Genomic DNA, 18,595 nt, shown 5'->3' with positions numbered 1-18,595 from the left:
CCGGACCTGTACAAAAACTGAATACCCATGTGAATCAAACACAAGTGCCACATATGGCCCTCATTGATTCAATATAATATAATATAATAATATCAATCAAAGAACTGCTCCATAAAATAAAACTTTTTATTGATACACTGGCACAATAAGTGGCTATGTCACTATTACATCTACACCTTGAGTCTTCACCAAAACATTTCTGAACAGTACCAGTAAACATAGTATTTTAGACCACAAGATCTACGGGGAGAAACATTTAACACCATAGAGATGCAAATGTGTTTCTGTTCACATAGACCCAAGGTCTCCTCCCATTTCAATAGTCTGATATAACTGCCCTCCACAGACCATCTCCCTCAGTCACGACGACCACTCCCAGTCTGTGCTTCTACTTTTACAGAATTTTAGATCTGTCACACAATGAGAGTTCTAGAATGTGTGTTCCTCCTGGCTCTCATCTCAGGTGAGTTATGTCTTTCCAGTGTAGGAGACAGGAGAGGAGCTGTGCTAATTGGCTGGTGGGTGATAGTCATCTAAACTCTCTGTCTGTGTTTCAGCTGTTCAGGGACAGTCACTCACCTCCTCTGAGTCAGTGGTGAAGAGCCCTGGAGAGTCAGTAACACTGTCCTGTACTGTGTCTGGTTTCTCCATGGGTAGCTACAACATGCACTGGATCCATCAGAAACCAGGGAAAGGACAAGAGTGGATTGGATACATTGACACTGGCACCACAGCTTATTATGCCCAGTCTCTCCAGGGCCAGTTCACCATCACCAAAGACAACTCTAAAAACCAGCTGTACTTGAAGGCAAACAGTCTGAACACTGAAGACTCTGCTGTTTATTATTGTGCCAGAGACACAGTGACACAGGAGGCTGTAGCACCGTACAAAAACTGTTCAACACTTATCACAGTATGAGAGGCAATGATGCGCATCTGTCGTTCAGACACACCTTCTATGAGAGAGCAGAAGTACTCAACAGGCGTGGAAAAAACACTGATATCAGTATTACCCCCATAAAATAATCCACACACATTACAACAGTGAAAGCACATAATTTACATGAACTCAAAGTCAACTTTACAGAATTTTGTTCATATTAGCAATTACATTTTGAGTATTTTGTATTGGACAGAATTATATTAATGTGATCATCAAACAGAAATATACTGAAACTAAAAACAGTAATGGATCAATTATAGATCCCTGGGGAACTCCCCAAAGATTCACAAGAGGGTTTAGCAGTAAGAGATATATCTAATTCAATACAACTTGTATTGTTCCACATAGGGAAATGCTCTTGTTTGTGTTGTTCAGCACTGTATAAAATATCAAACATATCTAGTCTGAACATCCTATTGTCACGACTTCTGCCGAAGTTGTTGCCTCTCCTTGTTCGGGCGGTGTTCGGCGGTCGACGTCACTGGTCTTCTAGCCATCATTGATCCATTTTTCATTTTCCATTGGTTTTGTCTTGTCTTTCTACACACCTGGTTTCAATCACATTCATTACCTGTTGTGTATTTAACCCTCTGTTTCCCCTCATGTCTTTGTCAGAGATTGTTTTTATGTCAGTGTTGTATATATGTCTGTATAGGTGTGCGACGGGTCCTCGTACCCACTTTTGTATTTGATGTACATTTTAGTATTTGGAGTATGTTTAGTGGACTGCTAATTAAAGAGACTCCATTACACTCCATTTTGACTCTCCTGCGCCTGACCTCCCTGCCACCTATACACACGACTCTGACAGAATCTCTGACCAAAAATGAAGTCAGCAGGATAAGGTACTATGTCCATGGAGGTGGAGGAACGCGTCATGGAACAAGCGGATATGATTGAAAATCTGAGCGCCGCCATGGATCGCGTTGTCCAGAATATGGACCGCTGGGAGAGCCAGGGAGTTTTTCCAGCGCCTCCACCAGCACGCCTTTTCCCCTCCTGAATTTTACAGGATCCATTTATCCCTACCTAAGGGATACAACGGAGATACTGCCGGCTGCCAGGGTTTTCTCCTTAAACTAAACTTGTATCTGGCCACGGTCCACCCAGCTCCATCGGACCGTGAGAAGAGTTGCGCCCTCGTCACGTGCCTCACCGGGAAAGCCCTGGAGTGGGCCAGCGCTGTGTGTGGAGAGGAGGATGCGGCGTTGGACCATTTTGAGGAGTTCACCCGCCATTTCAGGACAGTATTCGACCACCCACCCGAAGGCAGAGCGGCGGGTGAGCGCCTCTATCATCTGAGGCAGGAGACGAGGAGTTCACAGGAGTTTGCTCTGGAGTTTAGGACTCTGGCTGCCGGCGCTGGATGGAGCGACAGGGCCCTGATCGACCATTACCGCTGTAGTCTACGCGAGGACGTCCGTCGGGAGCTGGCTGTAGAGACACCACCCTCACCTTCGACCAGCTGGTGGACATGTCCATCAGGCTGGACAACATGCTGGCTACTCGTGGACATCTAGATCGGGGTCTGGTTGTTCCATCCTCCCACACCCTCTCTCCCGAACCTATGGAGTTGGGAGGGATGGTGCGCAGGGAGACCGGAGGGGGTTCCCGCTCGAGCACCATATGTGGTCGCAGAGGGCACACTGCTGGTCGGTGCCGGGTTGGTTTCTCTGGGAATAGAGACAGCAGGCAGGGCACTCTGGCATCACCCCAGGTGAGTAGGCACCATTCTCATCCACAGCCCTCTGTTGCAGTAATGTTTGTCTCTGTCACTTTTCCTGATTTCCCCCCCCCCCCCTGCATTCCCAGTATAAGGCGCTAGTAGATTCAGGCGCGGCTGGGAATTTCATTAATAAAAGTTTAGCTCATAGTTTAGGGATCCCTATTGTTCCTGTGGATATGCCTTTCCCTGATCATGCCTTAGATAGTCGACCATTAGGGTCAGGGTTTATCAGGGAGGCCACCGCTCCTTTGTGTATGATAACGCAGGGGGGTCACAAGGAGAAGATTAGTATTTTCCTTATTGATTCTCCTGCGTATTCTGTGGTGCTAGGCCTACCCTGGTTAGCTTGTCATAACCCCACTGTTTCTTGGCCACAGAGGGCTCTCACGGGGTGGTCGCGAGAGTGCTCAGGTAGGTGTTTAGGGGTTTCCGTTGGTGCTACTACGGTGGAAAGTCCAGACCAGGTCTCCACCGTGCGCATTTCCCCAGAATATGCCGATTTGGCTCTCGCCTTCTGTAAAAAGAAGGCGACTCAATTTCCACCCCATCGACGGGGTGATTGTGCAATAGATCTCCTGGTAGACGCTGCATATCCCAGGAGTCACGTGTATCCCCTGTCGCAAATGGAGACGGTGGCTATGGATACATATGTCTCTGAATCCCTGCGTCAGGGGTACATTCAGCCCTCCATTTCACCCGTCTCCTGGAGTTTCTTTTTTGTGAAGAAGAAAGATGGCGGTTTACGCCCGTGCATTGATTATCGAGGTCTCAATAAAATTACGGTGAAATATAGTTACTCGCTACCTCTTATCCCTACAGTTATTGAGTCAATGCACGGGGCACGCTTCTTCACTAAATTGGATCTCAGGAGTGCGTACAATCTGGTGCGTATTCGGAAGGGTGATGAGTGGAAAACGGCATTTAGCACCACCTCAGGTCTTTATGAGTACCTTGTCATGCCATATGGGTCGATGAATGCTCCATCAGTCTTCCAATCATTTGTAGACGAGATTTTCAGAGACCTGCACGGGCAGGGTGTAGTGGTGTATATCGATGATATCCTGATATACTCCGCTACACGCACAGAGCATGTGTCCCTGGTGCGCAAAGTGCTTGGTCGCCTGTTGGAGCATGATCTATATGTCAAGGCTGAGAAATGCTTGTTCTTCCAACAATCCATCTCCTTCCTAGGGCATCGGATTTCCACATCAGGAGTGGAGATGGAGAGCGACCGCATTGCAGCCGTGTGTAATTACTACCGGAGGTTTATCCGGGGTTTTAGGCACGTTGCTGCTCACATTACCACCTTCCCTGCCACCTATACACACGACTCTGACACCTATATGTAAAATCTGAAATTCAGCGAGGAGAATAAAGGACAGGGAGGGGAGATAATGAAGGAAGGTATTTATGTTTTTAAATTTGATAAATATCTGTTTTCGCTTTGTCATTATGGGGTACTGTATATAGATTGTTGAGGGAAAACAATCATTTAATACAAGGCTGTAACGTAACAAATTGGAAAAAGTCAAGGGGTCTGAATACTTTCCGAATGCACAGTATATTGCGCGTTTCAAGGACCCAAAACTTATTATTGATACACTGGCACAATAAGTGGCTATGTCACTATTACATCTACACCTTGAGTTTTCACCAAAACCTTTCTGAACAGTACCAGTAAACATAGTATTTTAGACCACAAGATCTACGGGGAGAAACATTTAACACCATAGAGATGCAAATGTGTTTCTGTTCACATAGACCCAAGGTCTCCTCCCATTTCAATAGTCTGATATAACTGCCCTCCACAGACCATCTCCCTCAGTCAGTTACGACGACCACTCCCAGTCTGTGCTTCTACTTTTACAGAATTTTAGATCCGTCCCACAATGAGAGTTCTAGAATGTGTGTTCCTCCTGGCTCTCATCTCAGGTGAGTTATGTCTTTCCAGTGTAGGAGACAGGAGAGGAGCTGTGCTAATTGGCTGGTGGGTGATAGTCATCTAAACTCTCTGTCTGTGTTTCAGCTGTTCAGGGACAGTCACTCACCTCTGAGCCAGTGGTGAAGAGCCCTGGAGAGTCAGTAACACTGTATTGTACTGTGTCTGGATTACCCCTGAGCTGGTTACACTGGATCCGTCAGAAACCAGGGAAAGGACTAGAGTGGATTGGCCACATTGACACTGGCACTATATTTGCCCAGTCTCTACAGGGCCAGTTCACCATCACCAAATACAGCTCCAAAAACCAGCTGTACTTAGAGGTGAAAAGGCTGAAGACTGAAGACTCTGTTGTTTATTATTGTGCCAAAGACAGTGACAAAGAAGCCTGCATCGCCATGCAAAAACGGGCAATAATGCGTGTCAGTTCTTTAAACACACACACACACACACTACTCAACAGCAGTGGAAAACACACTGTCCACTGATATCAATGTTATCTAAATAAAACATCCACACACACATTATAAACAGTGAAAACATACTATTTACAATAACACAGAAGTACATTTTATGCAACACAGACTTCATATTAGCTATTATGTTTTGAGCATCTTTATCAGACAGAATTATATTAATGTGATCAAACAGAAATACACTCAAACTAAAAACAGTCATGAACCAATTATAGATCCCTGGGGAACTCCACAATAGATTCCTAAGAGGGGATAAGCAGTAAGAGATACATATAATTCAATACTAATTGTATTGTCCCACATTGGGAAATATTCCTGTTTCTTAGCTCTTCAGCATTGTATAAAAAGAAAAAACACACATCTCTTGTGAACACCGCTTATGAAAAATGTGACAAAGAGAGAAGAATGAAAGACGGAGGGGAGGGAGGGAACCAGGGAGTAGAGCTGAAGATATCTCTATCTTAGTCTCCATTTAAACCTCTAGAGGGCGGTCTATGCAACGTCTCTCCCCCCTTCATCTCTTTATAATCAGACACTCAGCTCTGGAATTTTTTATTATAGCCAGCTTGGACTGACATTACAACAAGTCCTGCACTAACCTGACTATCACTGAACAATGAGCACTGCCTGGAGTTTAGTTGTCACATACAGTAAGTTAAACATTACAATGAGCCCTGCAATAACTAATACTGAACAATGGAACTGATGAGCCTCTGGAGTTTAGTTGTCATGGTGATGTCCATACACAGTAAGTAAAACACTACATGGTGACTGAAGAATGTCTGAGTATCATGGTTAAACTCAATATTAGTGTAAATGCCACATCTTCAACTGAATATTAAAATGTTTTTGTTTTGCAAGTGTTTGTTGTGATATCAGACTGGATCAGTCAAGGAGACTGTTAAATGATCATGCAAAACATCTGGGTTTACAACGACAGACTATTATATAACCTGGATAAGGCAGCAACCAGGAAAAAGACTGGAGTGGGCTGGTATAATTAACTCTTGTTCAAACTCTGCTACCTGCTCAGACTCCCTGATAGGACAGTTCACTCTGACTGAGGATGTCTCCATAAACACACAGTTCTTAGAGGCCAAGAGTCTGAGATCAGAGGACTCAGATGTTTATTATTGTACTGGACAGACACAGTGACTGGAGCTGGTGAAGCAGCTGTACAAAACCCTCAGCTCCAGTCTCTGTTAACATCAATCCCATGACCCCACCAACACTATAGGGTTGAGTAAACACATCACACTGTAAATTATAACCCGAATATAAAAAAGATATGTATAACTTGAAAAGCATAAAATATTCCTGACAACCTGTCAAGATAACTGTATGAATATCCTGATGAAATCCTGATTTCATATATGCAGTCAATCTGTCAAATATTTATCAATCTCTAGCAGCTAAAACCATTAATTTAGTCATGTCTTTCAATTTGGGGATCTTAATTGCGTGAAACCAGATTTCAAATTTCAGCAAACAGAATTAAGTTATGTGCACAAGAACAGTGTAATGCCTTTCTTGCAAGCTCCAAACCTAACAATGCAGTAATCAATATCAATGTAGCACAAAACAATAACATAAGGTAGAACAAAAACACACATGAAATAAAAAGAACATGAGAAAGAAGAGAAGCTTCTGTATATAAAGTCAGTTCCAAGACCATATTTACAATGTGCAGGGATACTCTAGCCATTCTGTTAGCGATTTAGCAGTCTTATGGCTTGGGGATAGAAGCTGTTCAGGAGCCGTTTAGTGTCAGACTTGATGCTTCGTTGCTGCTAGCCAAGCGGAAGCAGAGAGAACAATATGTGGCTTCGGTGGTTGGAGCATTTAACAATTTATTTTATATATTTTCCGGGCCTTCTTTTCACAGAAGTCCTGGATGGCAGGGGGCTCAGCCCCAGTAATGTATTGGGCTGTCCAAACCACCCCCTGTAGCACCATGTGATCAAGGGCGGTGCTGTTGCCATACCAAAACGTGATGCAGACAATCTAGATGCTCTCATATAGAACAGTGATGATCATTTATGTTAAAGAGCAATGGAACAAGTATGGGACAAGTTTATTGTATTAGTCCCAATAGATTCTGTCATCCTGTGCTGTTCTGAGAAACAATGCTGGCAATATAAACCTTATAAGAACATCTCTCCCTCTCAGTCTGTATTTAAACCTCTAGAGGGCGGGCTATTCAAAGTCTTCCTCCCCTTCATCCCGTTATAATCAGACACTCAGCTCTGAACTTCCCATTATAGGTAGCATGAACTGACATTACAGTGAGCCCTGCTCTAACGGTCACTGAATAATGGAACTGATGAGTCTGGAGTTTGTCATGGTGATGTCCATACACAGTAATAATAGACATGTACATGTAAGTTCAAAAATGTTTAATGTTTATAATAAGGTTAAAAGAGCTGGAGGGATTTTCAATGCACCGGCAGAACAGAGAAGCTACGTCTGTTAAGACGAGGGGTGGGGGTGTGTGTCTTCGTCAATAACAGCACACTATCTACCAAGAGAGTTATCATCTGTATTATTCGTAGCCGTCTATTTACCACCACAGACATATGCTGGCACGAAGACCACACTCAACCAACTCTATAAGGCCAATAACGGAACGGTCCACAACCCTATACCCTAGAAACCCACCGGAATGGCACTGAATCAGATGTTATAGGACATGCAACCCTATCTACCCTCCGACGCTCATGGAGACGGTTGTTGATGCGGATAGTGAGAGAGATGAGTTCATCAAGTCCATTCGGCTCATCCCTGGACACCAACTCGTCCTTGAGGGTCTCTGTGAGCGCGTTCTGGAATGCTCCCTGAAGGGCCTCCTCATTCCAGCCACTCTCAGGGGTGAGGGTGCTGAACTCACATGCCATCTCAGCAACACTATGGGGGCCTTGACGGAGGGACAGGAGTCGTTTAGCGGCATCCTTACCACAGACCGGGTGGTCGAAGACTTTCTTCATCTCTTCCGTGAATCTGGAATAGGAGATGCAGATGGGGGACTGTCTCTCCCACACCGCCGTGGCCCAGGAAAGTGCTGCTCCACTGAGGCAGCCAATCAGAAAGTAAATCTTGGCCCGTTCGAATGGCATAAGAGTAGGGCTGTTGCTCAAATACTCATGAACATTGAACCAAAAATGCTCTGCACACTCTGAGGTTACCATCGTAATGCTCGGGAGTCAGAACAAACGGCTCCCGGAGTGGTGGAGAAGGACTTGGAACTGGTCGTGAGCTCTGGGCGAAGGGTCTTCAGCGTTTGGTCATGTTGCTCGAGCAGGGCGCCTTGGCTGACGAGGGTTTGGTAGAGAGTAGCTGAGTCTGCAGGGTTAATCTTTTTGGCCCGGTCATACTGTTACGCAGAGTGGAACACGGGAACCCAAGAGCAGACTCAGACGAGGAGACTGGGATGAAGTAACCAAAGTATTTATTGAGACACAGGGGGAGATGGAGTGCAGGTCATGGGAAGCTCGGGCGGGTTGCTGGAAACCAGGAGCGGAGGCTGAAGCTGGAGCTAGAGGGGTTGAGACAGGGTAAGCAGGTCCTTAAGGTAATCCAATGGGGTAGTAGAATGCGGAATCCAGGACAAAATAGCAGGATGACGAGACGTGGGACTGGAAACAGGGACCAGAGTCAGAGTGGGCAGAACTGTAGAGGAGAGGAAAACAGAGTCAGGCAAGGGAAAACAGGAACAAACGGATAATAGGATCTGAATAGTAACAAACGGCTAGGACCGTAGACTGAATGAGCAGAGATTACAATCTGGCAGTGTGGAAGTGGCAGGACTGAGTATATGTAGAGGTCTTGATTATGGAACAGGTTGAAGTTGGTGGGGATCTGCTCTGATTCACAATAAATCTTTGCTAATATAATAATTGCTTGCCATAACGTAATTTTGTTAATGGCGAAAGTGGAGAGAGGTAAAAATCCTTTGCATATATTGCCTGCATTAATACAAATATGAATAGTTAATTATGGAAAATAAGATTAACAGGATTTTTTAACTATATATATTTTTTTCTAAGGGTTTATATAATACAAATGCATTTGGCGGTTGATCTGCTTCTGTTCTGTGGGTGGTACAGTGTACTCTTTTCGAAGGATGGGTCCCGGTCTCTCCGGGGCTATGGGATCCGGGGGGTCGGGGGTGGTCTGCCGGGCATTGGGATGACAACCCAACACGGGATGAGGAGGGCTTTCAGCGGGTGGAATAGTGGGGACCAATTGGAGGTTTACCTAGTAGCAATGTAAAGATCATGGTACAGCTATATAGACACTCAATCATCATGTTACTTTTTAAAGGGACGTTTACAAACATATATGTTGATAAATAGAATTGAAACTTGTGTCTCATGATGGTAAGTGGTGAAATAAGTATAGCCAGTTATAATTGTAATGTAATAAGAAAAGACCATCAGTATTTACCTGGGTAAAAGAGAAGGAATATAATATCTATTGTTTACAGGAAACTCATTCAACAATTTTAGATTAAGTTTTATAGAAAAAGGACTCGGGGGGTGAAATATATTTCTCCCATGGGCAAAGAAACTCAAAAGGGGTGATGATATCAATTAACAGTAATTTTGATCCAAATATGCAAATTGTCCAAACAGATCATCAAAGTAGATGGATTATTTTAAATATGTCATTGGACTATAAACAGATATGGTTTATTAACCAATACAGTTAAATAATGATGATCCAAGCTTCTTTGAAAATATATGTAAGAATTTATCAACTCTACAAATACACCAGACTATATTATTATGGTGGGGGATTTTAATACAGTTTTAAATACCTCTTTGGACCGTAAAGGAAATCACACTACAAATTATCACCCTCAGGCACTTAAGAAAGTCATGAATGTCATGGATATATTGGAATAAGTGGATATATGGAGGCTTAAATACCCTGACCTAGTGAGATATACATGGCGGAGGCTTAATCAAGCTAGTCATCTTGATTACTTTCTTATGTCATTCTCTCTGGCACCAAAAGTTCAAAAAGTATTGATAGGGGACAGAATACGGTCGGATCATCACATAATTGTATATATATTACTCTTACAGAATTTCCACGTGGCCCTACTGGATGATAACGTTTTCCAACATAACAGATCCCCTTATTGTATGGGACACTTTTAAATGTGCCTTTAGAGGACATGCAATTCAGTACTCATCTAGAAAACAAAAGCAATTTAGATCAAAAGAGTCCATATTAATAAAGGAAATTGAAGGAATAACAGTACAGTTAGATAGCAATAAAAACTGTCCTATAGAGGCACAGAATAAGTTAGAGGAAAAACCCCCAAAAATTCAGGAACTTATTCAAGAAAGATCCAGTGTAATATATTATACAAATAAAGCGAACTGGACGGAATATGGGGAAAAACGCACCAAATTATTTTTCAATCTTCAACATATAAATGCTTCGAAAAGAAATGCATTGAAACGTGTTACAAATGATGGAGTCATGCATGATTCACCAAATGATATTTTGAAACAGGAAGTAAAGCACTTTAAGAATATGATTTTGTTCCAGTCTCCTCCATCTCCACTAACCGAAGCTAATTGTATGGATCTTTTTACTATTAATAATAGGAAAAAGATATACCAAACTTATAACAAACTTTTTTGATATACTCAGAGGTTAAAAAAACATGAGCTGGCGCACACCCAGAAAAATGTTTGTGTGGAGTTGCTGACCAACAGCGAATAAACTATAAACTATCAAAATAAAGAAGGTCGCACACTCCATGTAACAATCTCCCAGCAATTTAATTTAATTCACCAATGTAACGGATGTGAAATGGCTAGCTAGTTAGCGGGTACGCGCTAGTAGCATTTCAATCAGTTACGTCACTTGCTCTGAGACTTAAGTAGTGTTGCCCCTTGCTCTGCAAGGGCCGTGGCCTTTGTGGAGCGATGGGTAACGACGCTTCGTGGGCGTCAGTTGTTGATGTGTGCAGAGGGTCCCTGGTTCGCGCCCGTGTCGGGGCGAGGGGACGGTGTAAAGTTATATTGATGCTGTTGACCCGGATCACTGGTTGCTGCGGAAAAAGGAGGAGGTTGAAAGGGGGGTGAGTGTAACGGATGTGAAATGGCTAGCTAGTTAGCGGGTACGCGCTAGTAGCATTTCAATCAGTTACGTCACTTGCTCTGAGACTTAAGTAGTGTTGCCCCTTGCTCTGCAAGGGCCGTGGCCTTTGTGGAGCGATGGGTAACGACGCTTCGTGGGCGTCAGTTGTTGATGTATGCAGAGGGTCCCTGGTTCGCGCCCGTGTCGGGGCGAGGGGACGCCGTAAAGTTATACTGTTACACCAACGTTTCGGCATCCCAGCTTCCTCAGGGTAATGTCATACATACTTGAACCAGGTTATATAGACACACAGTGCAATTAGTGTAACCAATGACAGTAGTGAGGGGTGTGTCATTATGATTAAGTTAATATATACTCAGAGGACCATTATTAGCATGTTTTCTATGTTTTCTAACAAGAAGGTCTGATTTCATTATTACTGGAACAGGATCCAAGTGGAATATATAAAGATCCAGTCCATTTACAAAATCGGAGGCCTCTTCCACCTCAGTGTTGTGATGCAAAATTCTAGCTAAATGCTTGGCGCATAGAATTAAAAAGGTATTGTCAGATATGATTCATCCTAATCAGACAGGTTTTTTACATGGATGATACATTGGAGATAATATAAGACAAGTACTGGAAACAATAGAATACTATGAAATATCGGGGACATCAAGCCTGGTTTTCATAGCTGATTTTAAAAGGCTTTTGATAAAGTACAACTGGAGTTTATATATAAATGCCTAGAATATTTCAATTTTGGAGAATCTCTTATACAATGGGTTAAAGTTATGTATAGTAACTCTAGTAGCCATTATTTACTATTTTACAACATCTCAAAGTTTTAAACTGCCAAGTGGAGAAAAAAAAGGTTGTCCACTATCGGCAAATCTATTTATTATTGCCATCGAAATGGAAGGCCAGACAAAATTAAAAGGGCTTATTTATATAACGAATATGAATTCGGAGGGCAGAAATGATTAAATATTAAACCATTAGACCTCTCACTAAAGGCATCAGTCATACAAAAGTTATACTTTTATCCGAAATGGTTCTCTAGTAAATTAGAAAGAATGTCTCCCCCCATGTTGAAGAATAGCCTTTTTCCCTTTATTCAGAATACAACTGCTCACTTTAGGTTATTTGAAAACGAAATAATCTCCAAAATATCGTTATTTTCTAAATAAGCCTTAGAAAGTTGGTTGCAATTTAAATTTAATCCAGCTGAAAAGACAGAACAAATAATACAACAAATATTGTGGTTAAACTCAAATATAGTAATTGATTAAAAAAAAAATATTTTTCGATAAAATGTTTAAAAAAGGTATAATTTTTGTAAATTATATTGTAAATAGGACTGGTGGAGTTATGTCACACATGCAGCTAACACAGACATATGGAAATGTCTGCTCTACCCAAAATTACAACCAACTGATTGCAGCATTACCACAAAAATGGAAGAGGCAAGTAGAAGGGGGGAAAATTAAGGAACTTGTCTGTCGGCCCTGCATTAAAGACCATAAATGGTTAAAGAAAATTGTGATAAATAAAAACATATACCAATTTCAAATAAGGACCAAAAAATTGACAGCTGTGCCATATAAATTGCAAAATAGTTCGGAAGAGACTTTCGATGTACCTATTCCATGGCACATGGTTTATGAATTGACACGCAAAACATTCAAATTCAAAACTTCAAATTTTCAAATTAAATTATTATTCAAAATTCTTGCAGCCAATAGAATGTTATATATATGGGGGATACAATCTTCCCAGCTCTGCAGATTTTGCTGTGAGGAGGCATTAGGTAATTTATTTTGGTACTGTCCATTTGTAGCTCGTTTTTGGTTACTGGTCCAGGAATGGCTGAAGAATTGCAACATTTACCTAGTCATAGTCAATCAATCAATAATATAGTAATTATTTTAGCAAAAATTTATTTTATTTCTGTAGAAGCTATAAGAATAGAAAGGTTCAGGACTTTTTTGAAGCATCACAGCACAGTTGAAAAATATATGGCAAATAGAAATCCAAATGGATGGTGTTAAGAGATAGATGGGAGGGGTTGAATTGAGATTAATAGTGGGACTAATAACAACAAGATAACCTCTGTAAAATGTATATAGGTTCAGAAATGTTGTGAAATAGCACAGTTGCAAATATAAATCATTGTGGTTGGACATCAGAAATGGAGGAAGCGCTAAAAACAAACAAAATATAACTATTGTAAAATAGATTGTCTGTAAAATGTGTATATTATGTATACACTGAAGGTAGAAGCCTAAGTGTTATTGTTAATTAGTTTACTCAAATTGGGGGAGTGGTGGTAGGGTTTCGGGGAATAATAAAGTAAAGTATGATTTATTTTAGCTTTTATTTATTTAATCATATTCCCAGTGGATTTACATACACTCAATTAGTATTTGGTAGCATTGCATTTAAATTGTTTAACTTCGGTCAAATGTTTCAGGTAGCCTTCCACAAGCCTCCCACAATAAGTTGGGTGAATTTTGGCCCATTCCTCCTGACAGAGCTGATGTAACTGAGTCAGGTTTGTAGGCCTCATTGCTCGCACACATTCTGCCCACAAATTTTCTATGGGATTGAGGTCAGGGCTTTGTGATGGCCACTCCAATACCTTGACTTTGTTGTACTTAAATTAAGCCATTTCGCCACAACTTTAGAAGTATGCTTGGGGTCGTTGTTCATTTGGAAGACCCATTTGTGACCAAGCTCTAACGTCCTGACTGATGTCTTGAGATGTTGCTTCAATATATCCACATAATTTTCCTACCTCATGATGCCATCTATTTTGTGAAGTGCACCAGTCCCTCCTGCAGCAAATCACCCCCACAACATGATGCTGCCACCCCCATGCTTCACGGTTGGGATGCTGTTATTTGGCTTGCAAGCCTCGCCCTTCTTCCTCCAAACATTATGGCCAAACAGTTCTATTTTTGTTTCATCAGACCAGAGGACATTTCTCCAGAAAGTACGATCTTTGTCCCCATGTGCAGTTGCAAACCGTAGTCTGGCTTTTTTATGGCGGTTTTGGAGCAGTGGGTTCTTCCTTGCTAAGCGGCCTTTCAGGTTATGTCGATATAGGACTCGTTTTACTGTGGATATACAGTGAGGGAAAAAAGTATTTGATCCCCTGCTGATTTTGTACGTTTGCCCACTGACAAAGAAATGATCAGTCTATAATTTTAATGGTAGGTTTATTAGAACAGTGAGAGACAGAATAACAACAAAAATATCCAGAAAAACGCATGTCAAAAATGTTATAAATTGATTTGCATTTTAATGAGGGAAATTTCCAAGGGTATGGAAGTCGGCCATAATAACGGCCATCTTTAAATCAGGCGACCCTGCTGACGTGAGTAACTACAGGCCCATTAGTATACTACCTGTGGTGTCAAAGGTTGTTGAAAAGTGTGTAGCAGAACAACTGATTGCCCACCTCAACAACAGCCCCTTCACATTACATTCCATGCAGTTTGGCTTCAGAGCGAAACACTCCACAGAAACGGCCAACTGCTTTCTTCTGGAAAATGTGAAGTCCAAGATGGACAAAGGGGGCGTTGTTGGGGCTGTGTTTCTGGACCTAAGGAAGGCTTTTGATACTGTTAACCATGAGATTCTCATCACAAAATTGTCCAAGTTCAACTTTTCCCCCGATGCCTTGAGATGGATGAAATCATACCTTGAAGGCAGAACTCAGTGTGTCAGAGTGAGCAATGAGCTGTCGCCCACTCTTAGCTATGATGTGGGTGTGCCCCAAGGGTCAATACTGGGGCCCCTCCTGTTCAGCCTGTACATTAATGATCTGTCTTCTGTCTGTACTGGGTCTGAAGTTCAAATGTATGCAGATGATACAGTGATATATGTGCATGCAAAGAGCAAACAACAAGCTGCACAAGAACTCACTACTGTAATGGTCCAGGTTACAAAGTGGCTCAGTGGCTCGTGTTTGCATCTCAATGTGGAAAAAACTGTTTGCATGTTCTTCACAAAGAGGGCAACAGATGCTACTGAGCCAGATGTCTATGTGTCAGGGGAGAAGCTCCAGGTGGTATCTGATTTTAAGTACCTTGGCATCATACTTGATTCCAACCTCTCTTTTAAAAAGCATGTGAAAAAGGTAATTCAAATAACCAAATTCAACCTAGCTAATTTCCGATTTATACGAAATTGTTTGACTACAGAGGTAGCAAAACTGTACTTCAAATCTATGATACTCCCTCACTTAACATACTGCTTGACTAGTTGGGCCCAAGCTTGCTGTACAACAGTAAGACCTATTCAGTCTGTCTACAAACAGGCTCTCAAAGTGCTTGATAGGAAGCCCAATAGCCATCATCACTGTCACATCCTCAGAAAGCATGAGCTCCTGAGTTGGGAAAATCTTGTGCAATACACCGACGCATGTCTTGTATTCAAGATCCTAAATGGCTTGGCTCCCCCTCCACTCAGTATTTTTGTTAAACAGAAAACCCAAACATATGGCAGCAGATCTACAAGGTCTGCCATGAGAGGTGACTGTATAGTTCCCCTAAGGAAAAGCACCTTTAGTAAATCCGCTTTCTCTGTGAGAGCTTCCCATGTCTGGAATACACTGCCATCAGACACACATAACTGCACCACATATCACACTTTCACAAAATGCTTGAAGACATGGCTAAAGGTCAATCAGATTTGTGAACATGGTCCCTAGCTGTGTGTTGCCGCTTTCCATGTCTGTTGTCTGTAACTTGTGAGGTGTGGAAACACTTTGTTGCTTTTATGAATTTTGTCTTGCTGCTTTTTGCTCTATGTTGCTCTGTCTGTATGCTACGTCTTGTTCCATGCTGCTATTGTCTATATTGTAATTGTTTTTAATAACCTGCCCAGGGACTGCGGTTGAAAATTAGCCGGCTGGCTAAAACCGGCACTTTTACTGAAACGTTGATTAATGTGCACTGTCCCTGTAAAAATAAAATAAACTCAAACTCAAATAAGTATTTGACCCCCTCTCAATCAGAAAGATTTCTGGCTCCCAGGTGTCTTTCATACAGGTAACGAGCTGAGATTAGGAGCACACTCTTAAAGGGAGTGCTCCTAATCTCAGTTTCTTACCTGTATAAAAGACACCTGTCCACAGAAGCAATCAATCAATCAGATTCCAAACTCTCCACCATGGCCAAGACCAAAGAGCTCTCAAAGGATGTCAGGGACAAGATTGTAGATCTATACAAGGCTGGAATGGGCTACAAGACCATTGCCAAGCAGCTTGGTGAGAAGGTGACAACAGTTGGTGCGATTATTCGCAAATTTACATTTACATTTAAGTCATTTAGCAGACGCTCTTATCCAGAGCGACTTACAAATTGGTGCATTCACCTTATGACATCCAGTGGAACAGCCACTTTACAATAGTGCATCTAAATCTTTTAAGGGGGGGGGGGGGGGGGGGGGGTCAGAAGGATTGCTTTATCCTATCCTAGGTATTCCTTAAAGAGGTGGGGTTTCAGGTGTCTCCGGAAGGTGGTGATTGACTCCGCTGTCCTGGCGTCGTGAGGGAGTTTGTTCCACCATTGGGGTGCCAGAGCAGCGAACAGTTTTGACTGGGCTGAGCGGGAACTGTACTTCCTCAGTGGTAGGGAGGCGAGCAGGCCAGAGGTGGATGAACGCAGTGCCCTTGTTTGGGTGTAGGGCCTGATCAGAGCCTGAAGGTACTGAGGTGCCGTTCCCCTCACAGCTCCGTAGGCAAGCACCATGGTCTTGTAGCGGATGCGAGCTTCAACTGGAAGCCAGTGGAGAGAGCGGAGGAGCGGGGTGACGTGAGAGAACTTGGGAAGGTTGAACACCAGACGGGCTGCGGCGTTCTGGATGAGTTGTAGGGGTTTAATGGCACAGGCAGGGAGCCCAGCCAACAGCGAGTTGCAGTAATCCAGACGGGAGATGACAAGTGCCTGGATTAGGACCTGCGCCGCTTCCTGTGTGAGGCAGGGTCGTACTCTGCGGATGTTGTAGAGCATGAACCTACAGGAACGGGCCACCGCCTTGATGTTAGTTGAGAACGACAGGGTGTTGTCCAGGATCACGCCAAGGTTCTTAGCGCTCTGGGAGGAGGACACAATGGAGTTGTCAACCGTGATGGCGAGATCATGGAACGGGCAGTCCTTCCCCGGGAGGAAGAGCAGCTCCGTCTTGCCGAGGTTCAGCTTGAGGTGGTGATCCGTCATCCACACTGATATGTCTGCCAGACATGCAGAGATGCGATTCGCCACCTGGTCATCAGAAGGGGGAAAGGAGAAGATTAATTGTGTGTCGTCTGCATAGCAATGATAGGAGAGACCATGTGAGGTTATGACAGAGCCAAGTGACTTGGTGTATAGCGAGAATAGGAGAGGGCCTAGAACAGAGCCCTGGGGGACACCAGTGGTGAGAGCGCGTGGTGAGGAGACAGATTCTCGCCACGCCACCTGGTAGGAGCGACCTGTCAGGTAGGACGCAATCCAAGCGTGGGCCGCGCCGGAGATGCCCAACTCGGAGAGGGTGGAGAGGAGGATCTGATGGTTCACAGTATCGAAGGCAGCCGATAGGTCTAGAAGGATGAGAGCAGAGGAGAGAGAGTTAGCTTTAGCAGTGCGGAGCGCCTCCGTGATACAGAGAAGAGCAGTCTCAGTTGAATGACTAGTCTTGAAACCTGACTGATTTGGATCAAGAAGGTCATTCTGAGAGAGATAGCAGGAGAGCTGGCCAAGGACGGCACGTTCAAGAGTTTTGGAGAGAAAAGAAAGAAGGGATACTGGTCTGTAGTTGTTGACATCGGAGGGATCGAGTGTAGGTTTTTTCAGAAGGGGTGCAACTCTCGCTCTCTTGAAGACGGAAGGGACGTAGCCAGCGGTCAAGGATGAGTTGATGAGCGAGGTGAGGTAAGGGAGAAGGTCTCCGGAAATGGTCTGGAGAAGAGAGGAGGGGATAGGGTCAAGCGGGCAGGTTGTTGGGCGGCCGGCCGTCACAAGACGCGAGATTTCATCTGGAGAGAGAGGGGAGAAAGAGGTCAGAGCACAGGGTAGGGCAGTGTGAGCAGAACCAGCGGTGTCGTTTGACTTAGCAAACGAGGATCGGATGTCGTCGACCTTCTTTTCAAAATGGTTGACGAAGTCATCTGCAGAGAGGGAGGAGGGGGGGGGGGGGGAGGGGGAGGAGGATTCAGGAGGGAGGAGAAGGTGGCAAAGAGCTTCCTAGGGTTAGAGGCAGATGCTTGGAATTTAGAGTGGTAGAAAGTGGATTTAGCAGCAGAGACAGAAGAGGAAAATGTAGAGAGGAGGGAGTGAAAGGATGCCAGGTCCGCAGGGAGGCGAGTTTTCCTCCATTTCCGCTCGGCTGCCCGGAGCCCTGTTCTGGACAAATGGAAGAAACACAAA

At 43.5% G+C, this 18,595-nt stretch overlaps 1 gene segment (V, D, J or C); it reads left to right on the top strand.

Annotated features, from left to right (window-relative positions):
* Positions 1 to 369: 369 nt before the first annotated feature.
* LOC120034268 lies at positions 370 to 919 on the top strand. The segment is given in 2 exon segments: positions 370 to 463; positions 558 to 919. Coding segments are annotated over 2 exon segments (405 nt in total).
* The last annotated feature ends 17,676 nt before the right edge of the window (positions 920 to 18,595 follow it).

Source organism: Salvelinus namaycush, chromosome 41, assembly GCF_016432855.1.
Source record: "Salvelinus namaycush isolate Seneca chromosome 41, SaNama_1.0, whole genome shotgun sequence".
In the NCBI taxonomy this organism is placed as follows: domain Eukaryota; kingdom Metazoa; phylum Chordata; class Actinopteri; order Salmoniformes; family Salmonidae; genus Salvelinus; species Salvelinus namaycush.
The sequence above is the reverse complement of the archived record's forward strand: the minus strand, read 5'-3'. Positions and strand labels throughout refer to the sequence as shown.